This window comes from Pseudopodoces humilis, chromosome 11 (genome assembly GCF_049639895.1).
Source record: "Pseudopodoces humilis isolate 2021_Gansu_Grassland_sample_001 chromosome 11, ASM4963989v1, whole genome shotgun sequence".
Lineage (NCBI taxonomy): Eukaryota > Metazoa > Chordata > Aves > Passeriformes > Paridae > Pseudopodoces > Pseudopodoces humilis.
Window position 1 is genome coordinate 24301960 of NC_142210.1, and position 13664 is coordinate 24315623.

The 13664-nt window shown below is 49.5% G+C and overlaps 1 protein-coding gene across 6 annotated transcripts in view; it reads left to right on the top strand.

Moving 5' to 3' along the window:
- PLCH1 (phospholipase C eta 1) overlaps positions 1–13664 on the top strand; it is a 55948-nt gene that overhangs the window by 17958 nt on the left and 24326 nt on the right. For 5 of the 6 annotated variants that reach the window (XM_088061186.1, XM_088061191.1, XM_088061188.1 and 2 more), the window contains exons 3-4: positions 11885–12031; positions 12372–12615. In XM_088061186.1, coding sequence (XP_087917312.1) covers positions 11885–12031; positions 12372–12615 — 391 coding nt within the window. Of the gene's footprint in view, positions 1–658; positions 1006–11884; positions 12032–12371; positions 12616–13664 lie in introns of those variants that run through there. The other variant, XM_088061190.1, reaches the window with a different exon arrangement.

Genomic DNA, 13664 nt, shown 5'->3' on the forward strand with positions numbered 1-13664 from the left:
CTCCCGCATTCAGCCTGCGTCACTCCTCAGCCGGACTCTGGTAATCCCTGCCCGCCCCGCGGGACTTCCCCGAGCTCCCCGGGACCGAGCAGCGATCCCCGGGACCGAGCAGCGCTCCCCGGGACCGAGCAGCGCTCCCCGGGACCGAGCAGCGCTCCCCGGGACCGAGCAGCGCTCCCCGGGACCGAGCAGCGATCCCCGGGACCGAGCAGCGCTCCCCGGGACCGAGCAGCGATCCCCGGGACCGAGCAGCGCTCCCCGGGACCGGGCACGCTCGGAGCCCGGGGCGCCTGCGGTGCCCGGAGCTCCTGCGGAGCTCGCAGCGCTGTGTGGGGTGCCCGGAGCTCTGTGTGCGGTGCCCGGAGCTCTGTGTGCGGTTCCCGGAGCTCTGTGTGCGGTGCCCGGAGCTCTGTGTGCGGTGCCCGGAGCTCTGTGTGCGGTGCCCGGAGCTCTGTGTGCGGTGCCCGGAGCTCTGTGTGCGGTGCCCGGAGCCCTGTGTGCGGTGTCCGGAGCTCTGTGTGCGGTGCCCGGAGCTCTGTGTGCGGTGTCCGGAGCTCTGTGTGCGGTGTCCGGAGCTCTGTGTGCGGTTCCCGGAGCTCTGTGTGCGGTGTCCGGAGCTCTGTGTGCGGTGCCCGGAGCTCTGTGTGCGGTTCCCGGAGCTCTGTGTGCGGGGACACGGGAGCAGCGCTGTGTGCAGGATCAGCTCGCAGCTGCAGCACGGGCAGATGCTGCCGGCTCCCTCGCAGCCTGCGCTCCTCGGCTCTGAGCCAAGTTACCTGCTCTCCTCTCTGTGCTATGGATCACCGAGGTTTCCTCGCTCATCCTGAGCAGCGGTGCTCGGCCGTACTTCCAAGGATTGCTTTCCAAATGTGTTGGCTCTGAAGGCGTGAAGATCAAACCGCGTCTTTCCTGAAGGGAGAATTTCCGTTCTGCTTGCCAATAATGCGTGACTTACAAATTTAATGGCAGACCTTGAAGTATATAAAAATTTAAGTCCAGAAAAAGGTAAGGATGTTTGAGTTTGGAATTGCCATAGGACGAGCTAGTAATGTGTCTGGAAATGCTTATAGAAAAATCAAGTAACTTAATCCTTGGGACTGGTAAATTGCAGTGTTTATGTGGACACTGTTGGTACAGTAACTGAGTATTTATTCCTGAATGTTTAACAAGAAAACCTGGTGGGTTTGTATTGACTTGAAAGTCAAGTCGATTTCTCCATGAGAACATGTAGCTTGTATTTAAGATACTGCTCTTTTGATGAGGACAAACTGCACTTCTGTGTTAGCCTAGATTACTACAAATGTGTTTGCCTTGAATAAAAACATTCTTGACCTTCTCATCTGTTGGGAATTTTGCTGTGGCGTTCAGTGGAGAAGAGTTTGTTGTTTCTTTTCTAGTAGCACTTATAAATAGTATAACACATTTGCAAGTGGTATGTAAAATTTGAATGAAAGCACTGGATAAAAGATGTCTTTCCAAGAATTGCAGGAGATGCTACAAAAAAAGGAAGACATCTTGAATAACTTTCTTCAGCATCTTGTTGTTTATAATGTCTAATTTTGTTCCATTTAAGTCAGTGCTGAATGGAAAGTGGCAATTAGTTTAAGCCTCTAAGTGGCTAGAGAGAAAATGCTGTAGAGAGAAGGAGAAATTATGGTAGATTAAAGTTAATTTTTGTATTCTGCTCATCCTTAAGGATGTTGGATTATATTCTTTTAAAGAAAACACTTAGAAAATACATTTAGCATTAGAGCTTTCTTGCCAGAATTGTGTAGCTCAGAAGAAATTTTTGTGATGAGATTATCTGTAGTTTGAAATCAAACAGACTAAAATAAAGCCACCAAAAGTAATGGATCATACTTTGAAATATCATCTTGCCCATTATAAGATGTTAGAAAATTTCAGGGCAGTGTTGGAGGTTGATACGCTTTTTTTTCTTTGTATCTGTTGTGGTTGATTTTAGTGGATATCTTTTATCTAGTGGAAGTCTCTGGGAATAGACACAGCTATTGTATAAAAAACCAGATCCTATTTTAGGCAAAAGTGAGTTGTTTGTGGGTGCTCTGTGGGGAGGGCTGCCTGTGCTGGGGCTGCAAATGCTGCTGTTCCTCTCACAGATGTTGGGTACCCAGAGCTCTCCGTGGAGCTTTGGTGGCCGTGGCTAAAGGAGGGCAGGTGTTACTCCATCTGCCTTCCCAGGTGCAGCAGGTAATGGATATGAACTGAATAATTCACAGCAGCCAGCTCTCCTGGAGGGGCTGGGAACAGGCCTGCAAGGAAAGCAGCAGCTTCAAGTTCTGAATCTCATGGCAGTGTATGTGTGGATAAACACATTCCACTCTGGAGAGCTCGGCTGAGGGTGGAGTTCTGCTCGAGGTCATTCTGCAGTCCTTTTTTTACCCAGATGTGACAGCAAGGCCAAATTCCAGATGCTCATCCTTGGTTGTGCCAATGCCATCCCTGTGTGGGGAGGCCAGCGAGGGCTGTAGGGCAGTGAGTGGGTGTCCCTGCTGTCCTGGGGTGTCCTGCAGTGTCCCAGAGTGTCCTGCAGTGTTCCTGGGTGTCCTACAGTGATTCTGGGTGTCCCTGCTGTCCCAGAGTGTCCTGCAGTATCCCAGGATGTCCCTAATGTCCCGGGGTGTCCTGCAGTGTCCCTGGGTGTCCCTGGTGCTGAGGTTTGGCTGCTCAGAGGTGGGATCATGGCTGGGCTCCCCTCTGTAGCAGGGACTATGGCAGTGCCCTGTTTAATGTCCTTATTAGTGCTGCTTTGGGACTGCTGTGTCTGCAGCTGTCCAAGGACCTGTCCAGGCACTGAGTGTAGGCTCTGGAATACTGGTGGAATTAGCCTGGAACAGCAAACTGGTCTGAGTGGATATGGAAGGCATCGATCTCCTGGGAAGAACTGTCTTCCACAGGTTTCACTGCAATAACCCCTTCAATCGGTGTCAGCATTAAATGCACTCACAAGAAGTTGGCACACACATGGCAGCTCTGGCAGGTGGGGAGCCTCGGGGTGGTTTGGTGTGCCCTGAGGAGGTTGCCCAGTGTTGCCCTGAGTGCTGCCTGACCTGAGTGTCACGGTGGGGCATCACAAAGTGTCCCTGCCATGGCCCTGCTGAGGGTTCAGAGGGTGCTGGAGCTGGATGCTGGTGGCTCCAGGAGCAGTATCTGATCAGTTCTGCAGAGGATGTGGCTGGCCAGGTAGTAACCAGGTTATGTGCTTGCTAACTACTTAGTGTTCGTGGTTTTGGTGCTTATGAATGAAGTCTACTCTTTTTTCAGTAAATCTACAGAACACTGTTACGGTGTTAGGGGAAATGTTGCTGTTTGCTGAAGAACTGTTGTCTTTCCAAAACTCTGGGGCATAGATTAGAATTACTGAGGTAACTTCTTCAGTGCTTTTCAGGAAGCTGAGCTGCCCCAGTGGCACACTGGGTCAGTGCTGGCACCGTGGTGACACACAGCAGCTTGGGGACAGCAGGGGCTGGTGAGCAGAGCGTGCTGACAGGAACCGTCCCAGCTCTGTCCAGCACTGAGCTTGCTGCAAGGGATGTGTGTGCTGGTTTTTCCTCTTCCCTTCAGCAGCTGATGCCCCAGGGAGCACGTGCTGCTGTGTCTCCCTGCATGACTGAAGTGGGAGCTGTGGGGAGCCCAGGCTGGCTTTTCCCTGGCAGTGCCAGCAAAGCTGGCTGGAGGGCAGGGAGCTGAGCCTGGGCTGGGGCAGGTTATCGATAGCAGCGCGGCAGAGAGCAGGCTCAGAGGTGTTCCCACGTTACCAACAGAAACATTGATCAGCCTGAAACTCAGATGCACCGAACAGCATCATTTTCAGTAATAAAATCACTTTGGTGTTTGAGACTGTCAATTCATTGTTTGCCCACAGATGACTCACTGTCGCTGACTTGCACCGAGGTAATTTAAAATAGAATAGATAAACATGTTTCTTTAGCAAAATGACTATTTCTGAGGAGGGTGAATAAATTAGTTCATATCATCTGTTGCACTGCAGTCTCCATTCATTACTTTTAAAGGTTAATTAACTTCACCTTCCATTCTATTCTGCTTTTTTCCCCTCTTCCTAGTCTCTAGCCGAGCTCCAGATGTGGCTTTGTGTGGTAGCCTGGGGTGAAGCAGTGCTCCCTCCAGGCTGGCTCCAGGCCCTGGGGACTGGGTCCCTGTTCCAGCCGTTCCTGTGCCCTGTCACTGCTCCCCTCCCCAGGCCGTGCTGCTGGGCAGGGGCTGTCACACGTTCACTGATCAATGTGCAGACATCAGAAGGGACTTTGCACTGAGCCTGGGACAGTTCATCCTCTGCACGTCTCTGTGTGGGCACAGCAGCAAGCTTGAGGAAGGGCCTTTGGGCAGTGGGGTTTTTTTCCTATTTTTTGTTAAACTGGTGAAGTTAAGTGGGAGATGTGACGTATAAAGGGCGGTGTGGTTAATGAGGGGGTCTGCCCTAGCTCAGTATGTTACGGGAATTGTATCTGTTGTATCATACAACACAGGCAGGCTGAGAACAAGGTCGGGTTCACCAGAGTATGATCCTTATTTACGTACTTATTGATTTTTTTGGAGGGCAGATGTGAGATTCTGGCAGAGAGGGAGTTTGTGGTTTACTGTTCTCCACCTCTGCATGCCGAGGCACGGCTCCTGGGATGCTCAGGCTGCTGTGTGCCAGCTGGGAGGCTGTGAAGGATCAGCCCCTGCCCTGGCACTGCAGAGCTGCAGCGAGGGGGGATTGCCCTCCTGAGCAGAGCTCCCCTGGCCTGGGGAGCCCCTGGGCTTCCTCTGGGGACATGGGCACAGACCCTGGGGCTGGTGCCTGTGCTCCTGTCATGGTCACACAGGGGAGGGTGCTGCTTGTCCTGACAGCCACCCCCGATCTGGCACGGTGGCACCACACACCTGTGAGCTCTGGCAGGGACAGCGGAAACTCTCCTCCTCCGATTCTTCCCTCCTCCTGCTTTTTCCACATGCTCTGTGGTGTCATAATCAACTGCTGTGCCCTCCCTGCTGAGGGATCCTCGAGGAAGAAAGAGGATTAGGATGTGCAAACTTAACTGTGTTTGCTTAATAAATCTGTGCTCCTTGTTCGCCCCATTGATGTGACAACGTGCTTTGGCACTTGGCCATGGCTGTGCTTAACCGATTGTGCTTTTCAGTGTTGACAAAGGACTAATTCCATAGTCCTAATGGAAAACTTACACTCCTCTGGCCGCTGTGCTGCTCTGGCACCAGGGCTCTCACAATGCACAGCTCTGGTGGAGTTGTTTCTGAAGAAAGGATGAAACCTGGGCTAATTGCTTGAAGATAATAAGTGGAACTTTGCTGAGCTGGCAGAAGGAGGGGTCCTTGGGCAGGGGTGGAAAACATGAATTATTCATGGTGTCCAACAGGGCAGCACAGCCCTGTAAAACAGGCACTGGCCTGGCAGGACATTTCTGCACTGCACAGTGCTCTGTGAAGCCTCGGTGACAGAACAAAGCTTGTCATTAAGGATCATTCAGACTCTTTTCGGATTATGCTGTAGTGCCAAGCTTTTGTTTGGATGCTTCTGGTTCCTTTCTGATCTCTAAGAGCAAAAGAGGAGGGGGCCTCAGTCTGGGAAGGAACTCTGGGTTCTCCCATGGCAAGAATAACTAAGGATTGTCAAGGATTTGCTTGAGAAGGTGAAGAGCAGAAACCTTTGACTTGTAATGTAAAAATAAGATGAGTTATTGGTCATCCTGGAAGCCCTGAGCCCATGGTGTCAATAGGGGAGGCTGAAAGAGCAGATACTGTGAAATTCATCTTACTCAGATGTGACTTCTGGGAGCTGCTGCTGCCAAGTTTTTGCATTTGTTTTGGGTTTTTTTGAAAGAAAAAGAAGACACAGCCTGACAGTTCCCAGACTTACAACGAGCTGAAACATGCTGATAGGTTTTGGTTGTGCTTGGGGTTGATTCTCCATTCTGGGTAGTGAATAGTTTTGTTCTTAAGCTTCACCCCTTTTTTGTTTGTATATTATTTAGTGACTTTACAAGCACAAGCTGCTTCCCAGAGTTAGGGATTTCCTTTGATGAGACACCATTCACAGTTGTTCTGAGTAGTCTCAACTTGTGTTTGGTTACTTGTTTTGATGCTCTGCATCTCCAGGGCTGAGATGAATTGCCCGTGCCCTTTTCAGCCTCTGGTGTCTCTGCTGGTGCTGTGTGGCTTCCTCGAGGGTTTCTTGAGAAATGCAAAAGTGTGAGAGATTGATTGTCCATCTCATGTCCATGGACTTCCCAGAGATTACCATTAAATCCACTGTAAGAAGCTTAATGTGAAATTCCGTGAGGCTAGAAGAGCTGCTGCGAAGCAAATTAAACTGGCATAAAATATGAGCTGTGCCTATTTAAACCAAAACCCAATCCTGCCTGGGGCTGTGCAGTGCCCCAGACCTGCCTGTGCCCTCTGTGCCCCCCGGCTCTTTGGCTGTTATGTAACCCCCCAGCAATCAGCACCCTGATGGCATTAGTGCTGTTCTGTGGGATTTAGATAAAATGTGCTCTCTGGGCACAAAACGGTGTCTAATGGCATCCCTGGAAGGGCAGACAGTGCTCAGGGTGAGGGGCTGATGCAGGACAGGGCATGAGGAGAGGGCTGACAGCTGAGAACATTGTGGGGGTCTGGGGTTTGCTTTGGGGTTTGGTTGGACCCAGAGTGTTTTCACTGCCGGGATGGGACAGTTCAGTCGTGTGCTGGTCTCTGGTGCAGGGGTGGGCAGTTTTTGGAAAGGACCTTTCAGATCATGGAGTCCAACCATCAGCCCAGCACCAGCATGGTGTTCATCACTAAACTGGCTCCTCAAGGGTCACAGGCACTTGTTTTACAAATGCTTCCAGGGGCAGTGACCCCAGCACTGCCCTGGGCAGCTGGGCCAGGGCCTCAGCACCCCTAACAAAATACTGAATTCAGGGGAGAAGAGCTGCTGCTGCAGTTATCAAAGTAACTCCTGCATTTTATGGGTTCCTTTTATCTCTTCAAGCTTAATGTTGGCTTAATGCAGTTGATGCCTATCATTTAGAAACCCAGTTTATATCCTCTTTCATAATTATACTTCTCAGTGTTTGGTAATGCTCTTTATACCTTATTTAATCTTTTTGTTTTGTCAGATGGCTGTAACAGTAAGTCCATAAAAGCAAGATGAGACCAGACCTTTTGTCATTTGGTTGCACTTTGACATATTAATTTCTTAACGTACAGGAAAATAAAAGAACTGTTTGTGGACAGCAGTAAGAAATTTGTTTTGATCTTTGATTTTAAAATAAAATTCTCTGTCTCACAACAGTGGTGTAACCTTTTGCTGTAGATTTGGCAGTAGAGTTTTGCTGCTAATGCAAAGGTAATAGTGTTTTCTTGAATAACTAGACCCCAAAATACAGTAGTAAAAAATGGCCAGGATATTTCTCAAACCGTAGAGACCATGTTTTATGGGAGGGGGTGTTTGTTTCACTGCAGGGATGAGCCCTGTATAGCAAAATGCTCTTCTGTTTGCCAGAAAATGCTGCTCAGTGTAATGTCTTAATTCCCTAAATAATTTCCTTCTGGTACCGACTGCAGGGTCCTGCGTGCCCTGAAGTCTTTGTGGTGAGGCACAAGAGCAGGGAGATGTGCACTCACCACTGCTACTGCTGGGAATGAAATGAAATGAAAGCAGAGGCATTCCCAGCTCCCGGGATGCAGGGAATGGCCGTGGCTCCCAGTGAGGCAGGGGGCTTTGGGGGGTCCTGGTGGGGCTGGCACCGAGCCATTCCCTGGTTACTGACACCCGAGTGCATGGGGATGGGTTAGAGGTGGGGGATGGAGGGTGGCACCGGCTCATTTGGGGGGATTAGTGCTGCTGGAGCGGCCAGAACTGCCTGGCAGCACCGGGCTCCGTGGGCAGGTGGGACCCACAGTGTCTGCCTGGCATCCTGGGGCTCGGGGACATCCCGGGGCTCGGGGACATCCTGGGGCTCGGGGACATCCCGGGGCTCGGGGACATCCCGGGGCTTGGGGACATCCCGGGGCTCGGGGACATCCCGGGGCTCGGGGACATCCCGGGGCTCGGGGACATCCTGGGGCTCGGGGACATCCCGGGGCTCGGGGACATCCCGGGGCTCGGGGACATCCCGGGGCTTGGGGACATCCCAGGGATCAGGGACATCCCGGGGCTTGGGGACATCCCAGGGATCAGGGACATCCCAGGGATCAGGGACATCCCGGGGCTCGGGGACATCCCAGGGATCAGGGACATCCCAGGGCTCAGAGACATCCCAGGGATCAGGGACATCCCAGGGATCAGGGACATCCCGGGGCTCGGGGACATCCCAGGGCTCAGAGACATCCCAGGGATCAGGGACATCCCAGGGCTCAGAGACATCCCAGGGATCAGGGACATCCCAGGGCTCAGAGACATCCCAGGGATCAGGGACATCCCAGGGATCAGGGACATCCCAGGGATCAGGGACATCCCAGGGCTTGGACACATCTTGGGGCTCCATGGCTCTCCTCCTGGCCTCAGAGGCCCACCACGTGCTGGGCAGTGTGGCCACCCGAGAAGGTCCAGCTGGCACAGATGGGTTTGTATCTGGTTTATCCTTGGGTGCAGAAGCAGCTCCTCCCCTAAGGAGAGGTTTGTGTTAGGAGTGATTCTCATGGCTGAACTAAATTAAAAATGCTTCTGAATTCAGGTCTGTGTTGCTTAAAGGGTTCTTTCGGGAGGAAAAAAAGTAGACTGGTCTTTCATTATTAAATCCCATTAAACTCCAGGATGTCTGTTGGGATGATTTTAGACTGTCAAGTTTGCATAACTCTGGACAGAAGTGAGTGTAGTTTTTGAGGGTTTTTAATTTTAAATTAAAGCTTCAAATATCATAGAATCATGGAATGGTTTGGGTTGGAAAGGACCTTAAAGAGCACCCAGTTCCAAACCCCTGCCATGGACAGGGACACCTTCATTATACATTGCATAAGCATAATTTTTAATTTAAACTTCCAGATTAATTTTCTTTGATCTTGTAACATAAGTTACATCGTGTTCTAGTTTACCTTAATAATTTTCAGGCTTTGAGCAAAAAATGCACAGCTAGTCCTTGTGTTAGAAGAATATCTTTTAATGGGAATCATGTTTTGCTTCCTCAAATTTTAATCTATGTCTGCATTGAGGAGCTGCTTCATTGACTCTGTATTCCTGGTTTATCTACAGGATTAGATGTTTTTCTGGAACCAGCTTCCCTATTCCTTAGTGAGATCCTTCCTGAGCTGCTCTTCTGGAGCTTTTTTCTGCCCTGCACTGCTCAATACCTTCCCTGATTCAGATGCTAATGTGTGGCGTCTGGCAAGGGACCGGCATTAGCATACTGAGAATAGATTAGAAAAAGACCTTTTGGATTTGCGTGCCTATATTTTATAAATAGCCTGAAGGGGAGGATGGGGTGTTTTGTAAATGGTTTGCAGAGCTGAAATCCAGTGGGCCTGTGATTGCTGTGGCATTTCCATTACCCCAGTCCCTTCTTGAACGGGGAGCCTTTGTTATTAACACCTACACAGCAGGAATGATGCCATGAACTCTCTTACACGTTTACTATTCTTTAAATGTTTGAATTCTCATGGTATTTCCTTGGAATTGGGAAAGTGCAAGCAGCAAAGACGGTGCTCCCTGGAGCACTGGACCTACTGCAGGTGGGGTTTGGGAGGTGGAGGCTGTTGAGTTATTGGGCAGGAACTGAGTTTCTTCCACTTTGTGAAGGAAAGTATTTTAAAATCTATTCCCTATAACTGAAATCTGCCTGAAGCATGAATGTGACAGCACCTATAACAATTCCAAATGTGATGTAGAAATGTTTAGGCAATTGAAATGGTGAAGAAAGAACTGGATTGCTTTTTATGGCTTTTACTTTCCTGCACAGTTTTGTGGGCTGCAGTTACCTGACTGTGGCCCGTTCTCTGCTTTTCTTATATTGAATAACTGGTTTCCTCCCTTGGTTATATTGAATAAATGGTTTTCTGCCTTCTGCTGGCTGTTCTCAATGGCATCTTCGTGAAACTGGGCTGGGAATTTTTGTCTGACAACTGAGCTGGTGCTAATAGAGAGACTTACTTGAGAATCAGTTGTTTTTGTAAGACTTTCACCAGTCACTGCTAGCCTTAGGTGCAAAGAAGCAGATTTTCTGTGTTGAGTAGCTTGTTGCTAAACCTCTTACTGAGCTAAAGCCCTGCTGGAAGTGATCTCTCTATTAGTGAAATCAGAAGGTGTGTGTGGTGTGTGTGCCAGGCTGATGGAGTAGGGCACGTTTGTGTATCCACACTCACAGGGAGGACCTCATTTCTGTGCTTGTCATGGTAGGAATCCAAGGCAAACCTGATTTAAACTCAGTTCCACAGGGAAAGGCTGGGTCTGCCAAGGAAAGGCATTCCTGTGTGGATGTACATAGAGAGTTTTAGAGATTATTTTTGCTTCAGTTCATCTTTCTTCTCTCAGGTTCTGAGTTTTCCATTTCTCATGGTACAAATGTTTGTCTTCCTGGTACTTTGGGCATCTTCAGATAGATCCAAGTTAATGCTGGCCCATCCAACATGTGGATATGGTCTAACATCTCCTTCTGGCTTGATTTATGTCACATTTGTGATTTATCTTAAAGCCCTTCCAAACTCATCTTCATTCAGCGTGTGCTGATCCAGGGGCTGCCATTATTTATGGACATAATAAAGGACACATTTATTGCACTCGTCATGCTTTCAGAAGAGTTTGGTTCTGTTCAGCTCAACCTCAGTCCCCTCCTTCCTCCAAGAAAGAGAAATCAGGAAAAAGACTTCTGATGGGGTTTATTCAGCTCCTGGTGAGGGAGGGAGCCAGAGGAGTTATTCCAGCATCCAGGGCTGTTCATCCCTGCTTTGCCCAATGTTTAGATGCTGCTCTGACTGCCTGTGAGTGTGTCAGAGCTGTTGGGAGCTGGGAGAATAAATAAATCCCAGCTCTGGCAGAGAGGAGTGGGAGTGTGGGTTAGTTTTAGCTGTGACACTGAGGAGCACTGGAGAGAGAAGTGCTGGAGAGAGGAAGGGTGATAAGAAATAAAGACAAACCCAGAGAGTTTATTTGGGAGCCAGCCAGAGTGTAAACAAATCACCCAGGGAGATGAATTTGGAGTGATACCAAGTGAGGAGCGGCTGTGAATGGATAAAACCAGAAGGTAATTTAAGAGCGTGGATATATACTGAGATCAAGAGGAAATGTTATCTTGATCCTTGTGTTTGGAAGGCTGCAGGAGGGAGGGTGTGAGATGAAATGGAAGAAATGGGTTTATTTTAGTCAAAACACAGAGGAGGAAAGAAGCCTTATCATCCAGATGGGATGAGTGGATAAAAGGAAATCGTCCCAGTGCGTGTTCAAAGGTTGGTGGCAGCATGGAGAGGGTGTGAATGTGTCTGTGTGTTTCTGTGAGCAGCTCTGCCAGTGTCACAGCATGAGGGACAAACTCCAGGGCTACTGAGCCCAAAAGACTGCGGGGTTTGAATGAGGATCTCACCAGTCCAAATACATGGAGTGCTGGGGTTTAAAATTACACCACTGTGTGTAGTAAGAGAAAACAAATGTAAATAAGATGAGCATGAAACAACTATAAAACGTTTTCCTTCAACATAGATTAAAGTTTTCTTTGCCTCCTTTGTCGTGAGGGTGTTCTGACCGCTGAGCTATTCCATTTTGCTCTGTGGAGAAGGTGGCAGTGAGGAAGGAACAGTCTCCCAGCACTGCCCACTCTCTGTCATGTGAGGGTCAAGTCAGAACTGGTGTGTGCCTGGCAGAACGGGGCACCCGTTAGTCATGTCATCAGTGGATGAGGTGGTTGTTCAGTTGAATTTATTCTGCTCTGCCTCACAGTTGAAAGATGCATGAGTGTGATGCAGTCTGGGACACAGATGGTGAAGCTCAAGAGTGGAACCAAGGGGCTGGTCCGGCTCTTCTACCTGGACGAGCACAGGAGCTGCATCCGATGGAGGCCCTCCCGGAAGAGCGAAAAGGCAAAAAGTAAACTCCTTGTAATTTCTAATTTCTGGGGCAGTTCAGTGTTAGAATGTAAATTGCAGGGTCTCATGGGCTGATGGGAGACACTTGGTGTCTGTCTCCCCTGCTCCCTTTCTGTAGCCTCAGCCCCGTGATGTTCCAGGGAGCGCTCAGAGCCTCTGGGGCAGCTGGCACGTGGCACAGCCATGGCAAGGAAACCTTCAGTCCAGCAGGGCTTTGGGATGTGAAGGTGTAAGATGAATAAAGTTTAGCACCTCTGAGCCTGAATAACTCAGCATTGTGAGAAGCAGGAAGAGGCTGGCTGGCAGTCCCAGCGTGTCCTTTGGTTTCCCTTTCCCCCCAGTTGTTATCGACTCCATTTACAAAGTCAGCGAGGGCCGGCAGTCGGAGATCTTCCACCGCCACGCCGAGGGCAGCTTCGACCCCAGCTGCTGCTTCACTATTTACCATGGGAATCACCTGGAGACCCTGGACCTGATCACATCCAACCCCGAGGAGGCTCGCACCTGGATCACGGGGCTCAAGTACCTCCTGGCCGGGATCAGCGACGAGGACTCGCTCGCCAAGCGCCAGAGAACGCACGACCAGTATCCTTTGAGGAGCCAGGCCTTCCTCCTGGTTCATATTCCTGCCTTGCTTTTCACTCACTTCGGCACAGGGTGTCCTTTCTCCTCCTACTGAGTGACCAAAACCCTTCCTCTGATTGCAATGGAAACCTGAGCAATGGGTTTGGCATGGACACTTAGGTGTGTGATAAAGCATGGGCTGTGCCTTGGGGACTGGATCAAACTGCATGGGAGTCAGGGGATAGGCTTGCATTTTGTTAATGAATTCCTTTCTGAAGGGACAGACCACTTATTTCTAGTTATCTCAATATCTCAGGAACTCCTGGCCATCTCTCTTGCTGTTCTGTAAATCAGGTGTCCTTCCCATCCTTCACTGTTTGTCAGGAGCACAGATCCCTAAAACTCCTTAAATGTTTGTTGTAACTCAGTAGCCAAAGTGAACCTCATGTCCTCTGAATATTTTCTTCATGTGCCTTTTTTTTCACAACAGTTTTTTTTCACAGCAGTGATGACTAAAATGTTATACACAAAGAACACTCTTCCCCCAAAAACCAAACCTCAAGGCCATCTTAATTAAAATTGTAACCTGACTGTTCTCCTGCCTCATGGAAATCTCCAGTGGTACTCCTGGAGAAAATACATATTTCAGGTATTTTTAATTTATATCTCCCGTGTTTGATTCTGATCCACAGCAGGCACAGGCCCATTGGGGTTGTATTGCATGCTCTGTTGCACCTGTCCCCAGCTTGCTGTATTTAACCATGACTTTTCTGAGCTGCTCCTGTCTGCTGTATCCTCTTCTGGTGAAACATCACTGCAAGTCCTGTTTGTTTTATCCAGTGTGCCAGCTGGGACACTGCACACAGAGTGGCCCTGTCCCACTCCCAGCTACTGCAGGAACTTAGCAAGGGGTGCTGAGGGATATTTGTGCAAGGAGCGGGTGAAAGGTGCTGGTTGGGAAGTGAAGTTCAGGTAAATGAAGGGACAAGTGGAAGAAGATCCCAGAGTAAGGCCAGCAATGTTTGAAAGCTTTAGAGCATGTTCTCAGAGGAGGAACCAGCATCAGGAAT